Source organism: Micrasema longulum, unplaced genomic scaffold (genome assembly GCF_059751315.1).
Source record: "Micrasema longulum isolate JH-2025_06_02 unplaced genomic scaffold, ASM5975131v1 h1tg000280l, whole genome shotgun sequence".
In the NCBI taxonomy this organism is placed as follows: domain Eukaryota; kingdom Metazoa; phylum Arthropoda; class Insecta; order Trichoptera; family Brachycentridae; genus Micrasema; species Micrasema longulum.
Genome location: NW_028277484.1, coordinates 1965097 through 1971136, shown reverse-complemented (window position 1 = coordinate 1971136; position 6040 = coordinate 1965097). Strand labels below are relative to the sequence as shown.

Sequence of the window (6040 nt, the reverse complement as noted above, 5' to 3'; positions counted from 1 at the left end):
TGATAAAATAGATGTGGAGTATTAATTATCGTAAAATCTTCCAATCTTACAACGATGTGACAGAACAACGAAATATTTTTTTGTTAATCGGATCGCATTGTGACGTTAAAAATTATGTTTAAGCATTAAGGAGTGTCAGAGATGGCGTTTTAGAACAATATCTTAGGTGTGTAGAATTTGGGGAAGAGCACATCGAACATTAAAATACCTCAACTTTCATATTTTGTTCTGTATTTTTTTCTCAATATCTGTTTTAAATTTCTTGGTTAAAATTCAAATTGTTATTATTTTAATTAAATAGTGTGGACAAACGTATAATATTCGTCGATCATAGTAAATAAATCGTGCTAAAGTAAGTGCTCGGACTCGGGCTGAGGCAGACGAGGGGGGTGCGGCCGCGCAGTTGGAGAGTTGGAGGCGTATCAGACTCCCCCCTCCCCCAGCTCGCAAAAGACGCATCAGAACCATAAGACGCACCTCAAAATTCATGTATCAGTTTTTAGAAAAATAATATGTTTTTGACGATAATACGCATCGGACCATAAAACGCAACCTAACTTTTAGTTGAATTTTCAGAGTAAAAAGTGCGTCTTATGGTCCGAAAAATACGCTGATATTAATTTTAATGAAAAAGGCTTACCAGTCCGGAAAACGACGCCATACTGTCTCCCACTATGCTGTTGTGGCTGGAGACGAGGATGAGGTTGTCTGTGGCGGCGGCCAGGTGGGGTGCGGGGCACGGGGACCGTAGGGAGTCCCGCCACCAGGGGGGCGCGGGAGGCCCCTGCAGGATCCACGCGTAGTCGGGGCCGTACATTCCCAACTCGTAAACCTAACAAATATACATTTGAGACACTTACGAGTACATCTCAAAATACATACATTGAAAACCGCTTCCACTCACCTGGCTGTTCAGAGGTTTGTAGCCCCTTTTTAGATCTGTGCACTGTATAACATATTTTAAGCCATACTGAAATGACAATGATTTTTTTTAAATCTTAAAAGATTCATGTTTTGATACGTTTTTATTAGTAAAACGTATATCCTTGATTCTTAGCAGACGAAGAACTTAACCTTAAAAAACATTGTAGTAAACAATACGAGAACATCAGAAAAATATCATATTCAACCTTTCAAAATGAAACAAGGACAGTCGAGACTAATACACCAGGGATTGAAATTATACAATTAACTACCAGACAAAACTAAACAAAGACTCAGACAACCTTTACAAAACATGTTAAAACTATTATCGTTAACTGTAGAATATGAATTTTAAAAGTAAAAATATTTTGTTAAATGTTTGTAACCTGTAAGGGTTTATAAATAGTTTTTTTTTATGTTTGTATTACCGACTTACCGACTTTTCTTTGTCCACCGTTTTCGAGACGTATCCGTCTCTTCCCCAGGACACTAATTTCACTAACATGCGATTCCCACGATACACCTTCACCATAGTAGTAGTTGTACAAAAATATCAAACAAACATGCTGCCGTGAGTAGTCAACATCAACGTGAACTCAATAGAAATTTTTATAGTCAGAAGTATAGTGAAAATTGAATGTTGGTGTAATTAGTGTTCTGACAAAGAGACGGTTCGCCTCGAAACCGGTAGACATAGAAAAGTCAGAAAATGAATATGTACAATTTACTAACATTTAGTAAAATATTTAATTACAAAGTTAATGCCTTAAATATTAATAATATGAACATTTTATTTACGTATTTTTTCTTTTGTCGGCCTCGTGGTGTTATGGTCAGCGCGTTTGCCTACCATGCGAGAGGTCTTGGGTTCAGTTGCCGACATGGTTGATATGAAATATATATTTAAAAGGGTGTTTTCCCATCAGAATATTTCATAGTCCCTGAAGCGTAGGACTGATCATCTGAACTTCATGTTATAAAAAAATATTAAGATATGCTGCGATTGGTGTCATACTGCCAATGCAGTGCCCTATGCACCATTAGGTGCGGAAAGGGAATAATGATGATGATTAATTAAAGAACTTATAAATATTAATAAAGTAATACAAATCGGATTTGGTAGAAAATACAATTGAAATTTCACAAATCATTCGTATCGGAGGATGGGATTGCCAAAAACATCATTTAAATAAAGTCATTTTTGCCAACGACGGTTTTCATCTAGCTCTAACCTTTTCGTGGAAAATAAGAAAAACCACGGCCATGAACAGATTTGGTGGTGGGGAAGAGAGGTAAGGAGAAAGCGGAAACAGAAGAGTAAAGACTGCGGTGGCAATACTTTTAAAGTTTTAAGGAATACTTGTGCCAAAAATCTTAACTCAAAAATATTTTTAAGGTTTGATTTAACTTGTGCATTAGTCACTTAGGCTAGGCTACTGCTTCAATCTCCCTATCACCGTCAATGCACCTCAGTCTATATAGCAATTTATCTGTAACCACCAATCTAATTTTCCTAGTTATGGCAATAATAGGGTATGTTAGTTTTCTGTTGGTTAGGTGAGATTAGGAAATGGAGTCTTAAAACAGCAAAATTTTAAAGTTAAAAAATTAAAAGGGTTCATCTGTATGAGCTGATATAGAATGGTTGGCGAAGGGTTGGCGAGTTGCTTGGCTTTCCCGGTCTACTAAGCTAATGAACTAAAATCTTAAAATTCAGTCATAAAAAAACGGTCAATTGGCAAATAACTAAAACAAATAACAAAAAAAATGTGTAAAGGTGCCTACAAACGCACTCGATCTTTGTCGCTGACATGTGACGGCAGTGGCGAGCCGTGATTTATTTTATAGGTAATCTACGAAAAATGTTCCTTAATTTGTACCTATATATAAGTACATATTATATAAGTAACATAATTACAGATGACTATTTTTCCTGTGGTTCTGTAAAAATGAACTAAAAAAACAATTAATATTAACTATGCGATAAACGTAGATTTATTATACACTATTTTAATACAATACTTGCACAAAAGTTTATTAAAAAATACCACACTGATATTCAGTAGATATTTCCATTATGATTGAAATGTCATAACTGAGCACTGGCCAATTCTTTTTAAAATGAATAATGCCATTTTTTGCAACCATAGTTTTCGGCCACTTCGAACGCCACATGTCCTATGTGATACCATAATATGTCAACAGTATCCTACAAAAGAAAAGTAATCCGCCGGAATTAATGTTCGAAGTATTTGTTTCCTAATGGAGAATCTTCAAATAATGATTATAATTTGTATGCATGTTTTAGTACTAAAGAATTTGACTAGGTTAAAGATGTAAAATATAGTGCATTTTTTGTATGAAGGAATAAACTGAGGTAAATGGCTAGTTTTATCGTTCGTTGAGAACGAGCTGGGCGCTGAGTGCACTTCATAGATTTTTTTTAGGAAGATATAAACGGTGGTAGCGTTTTATAATAAAAAATAATGAAATTATTTACTTTTCCATAAACATTGTAACTATGAAACATTATTATCCAAATTAAATTGTAATCGTAAGCTGTGCATAATCGCTTATTTGGATGATTCGCCTCTGTGTAAAGGTTGTCAAATGTTTTTTGGGTGTAAATCAAACGAAAATAGGGTAAATATTGGGTTCCTCAACTTCAAGAAAAAATGACGGAAATTCAAATTCACAAAAAGTACACTATTTAAAAATATGAAATATTTTACCTCGCAAAATATTTTCGGTGCCATCTCGTGTGAAAAGCTGCCAATGATAATTCGAGTATCCAATTCCTGAAAAATATTTCCTTGTATAAACGATATAATAAACATGATACACTTAACACTTAGGGTGGTTCTTTTAAGTGTCGGGAGCTCATAATTTGGTCGAAACTTGGGAATAAATATGTTCATGGCTGCTCTTTCGGAGATGTTACAGAGCCTAATGGACCGGTGTAAGTGTTATGAGACTTTTTGCGGTATAGTTATGTTAAGACTTTAAAGAAAACAAAATACCAAATTCACAGTCGAAATTGCACGAGAAAAAACATGTTGATGGGGATGGCATTTAACAAAAAATATCACTTGTGGCGTCTGATTTACAGTATATAATTTTTTAAATATTCATAATCAATAAGCTGAATGTTATTGTTTAATGAAAATATTAATTTAAAAACAATTTAAATGTGAGATGTTTATTTGTTACCGTAACTCATATGTATAGTAATAACGACTATTATCGGATGAACGGATTATTTTCATGACCGGTGAAATATTTTATAACATATTAATTTGTGATTCGGGTTGTGATCTCGGGTTGTGGAATCACATAACAAAGGTCCGAGGTTCAAATCACATTCTACTTGATTCTCATTTTTCTTGCTCAAGATATCGATGGCTTTCAGAAAAGGGCTGAAAATTGACACACCAACATATACATCAATGTGCTATGCGATCACGATTGTTTTTTTGTTAAAATATCAAAATTAAGAGAAAGGTAATAAGTTTTTCAAAAGATTACAAACTATGTACGGTAATAAATTTACCCTTAAAAGTTTCAATTGATCCTTGAAGTCAGTTTCAGCAAATGTTATTGTTGCCGCACAGGTAATATTGGCTTGTTCTAATTCTGTAACCAGATCATTTACAGCTAAACTGTAAACTTCCTCGTTCTGGGACAGGGCTGACACTGTGTCCCATCCAAAACGCCTGTGGAAAAATATAAGTAGAATTAGTTTATAAAACCCAGTAGTACTTTCAAATTAATGTAGAGAAAATGAGAGTTTAAAAAACAACACTTATTCGGTAAACAAAACATTATTTCAATTAATAATACAATCATTCTTATTTTTAAGATCAAGTTTTTGTTTTATTCTAGTACATAATTGTTTGTGTTGTATTCGTTGTGTTGATACTTTGAGGGTACTTATTAGTCAAAACATAACATGAAATAGTATAAATATCACATTTACTTCGTATTTGACGTCCATGTATACAGCGGAACTTTGGAACAATTATACGCAAGGAGCGTGAAATAAATTAAGGATCACGTACAACAACTCATACAGACAATTATTCGGATTGCCTAGGTACTGCAGTGCCTCTGAAATGTTTACAGCTGGACGAATAAACACCTTCGCTGCCCTGCTTCGCCAAAGAGCCTGGAGCCTATGGGAACGCCTAAAAAAGTCTATTAACGAAATTCTCCAAGCCACTGCAGAGTGGATCCAATCACCTTTGTTCAAGCGATTGCGCGATATGTTAAGACCACCATAAGTGCTGCAATAATTTTTTTTATTTTATGCTTATATTTATGTTTATTGTTATATTTAAGTTTATTGTTATATTTTTGTTTATATTTATATTTATGTTAATGTTTATATCTTTATATGGTAGAATTGGCTCTGCACTTTATAGCCATTTTACTGGAATAAAAATTTAAAATAAAAAAATAAAGAAAAAAAGACAAGATCTATAGATAAATAAATAGAGTGAACATACGTGACGCCAGCATTTTAAACAATGCTAAATTACTATCCCTTGTAATAAATGCAGAACGTGGAAGGTCACAAACATAAGTACGACGCCTCTTAACACCAAAATCTTCAAAAACATTTTTTTTCAAGCATTTCTGTGAACCATATACACGATCTATTTTTTTATGAAAGTTTTCATCATAATTACATATTACATATTTTTAGGGGAGAATGGGTCAGTTTTGGATACATTATGCCATATATTTATAAGTAAAATATATGGTGTATATATTTGCGATTTTTCTGATCATATATAAATTGTTTTCTAGCGATTTGAATACGTAAGTCAAATACGTAATCGTTAAATAAGCAAAAATATTAATCGGACTAGAAGGCGATTTTTTTTTATTGAGAGTGTAAGAGGATGCATGATCTGACTTTCCTTCATACAAACGTATTTTTGTATTTTAAAAAAAAAAAATGACACAAGAGCGATGATTTTTTTACGCACTATAGATATGTAACATTGACGTGTCCTTACAGTTAGTTTTTTGATACATTGTCTTTTATAGGAACTAGGACCATTCAAAAACCCTTAAAAGCGCCTCATTTTATATTTTCGTCTTCGGACGTACG

At 33.5% G+C, this 6040-nt stretch overlaps 1 protein-coding gene across 1 annotated transcript in view; it reads right to left on the bottom strand.

The window, feature by feature from the left end:
• Positions 1 to 640: 640 nt before the first annotated feature.
• The window catches only part of GABA-B-R3 (gamma-aminobutyric acid type B receptor subunit 3), a gene marked incomplete at its 3' end in the record, with an annotated part of 47843 nt that continues 42443 nt past the window's right edge, over positions 641 to 6040 (bottom strand). Inside the window, exons 5-7 of the mRNA XM_088224369.1 lie at positions 4475 to 4637; positions 3657 to 3722; positions 641 to 832 (exon numbers count right to left, since the gene is read on the bottom strand). Of these exons, the coding sequence (XP_088080495.1) occupies positions 641 to 832; positions 3657 to 3722; positions 4475 to 4637 (421 nt within the window). The remainder of the gene's footprint in view (positions 833 to 3656; positions 3723 to 4474; positions 4638 to 6040) is intronic.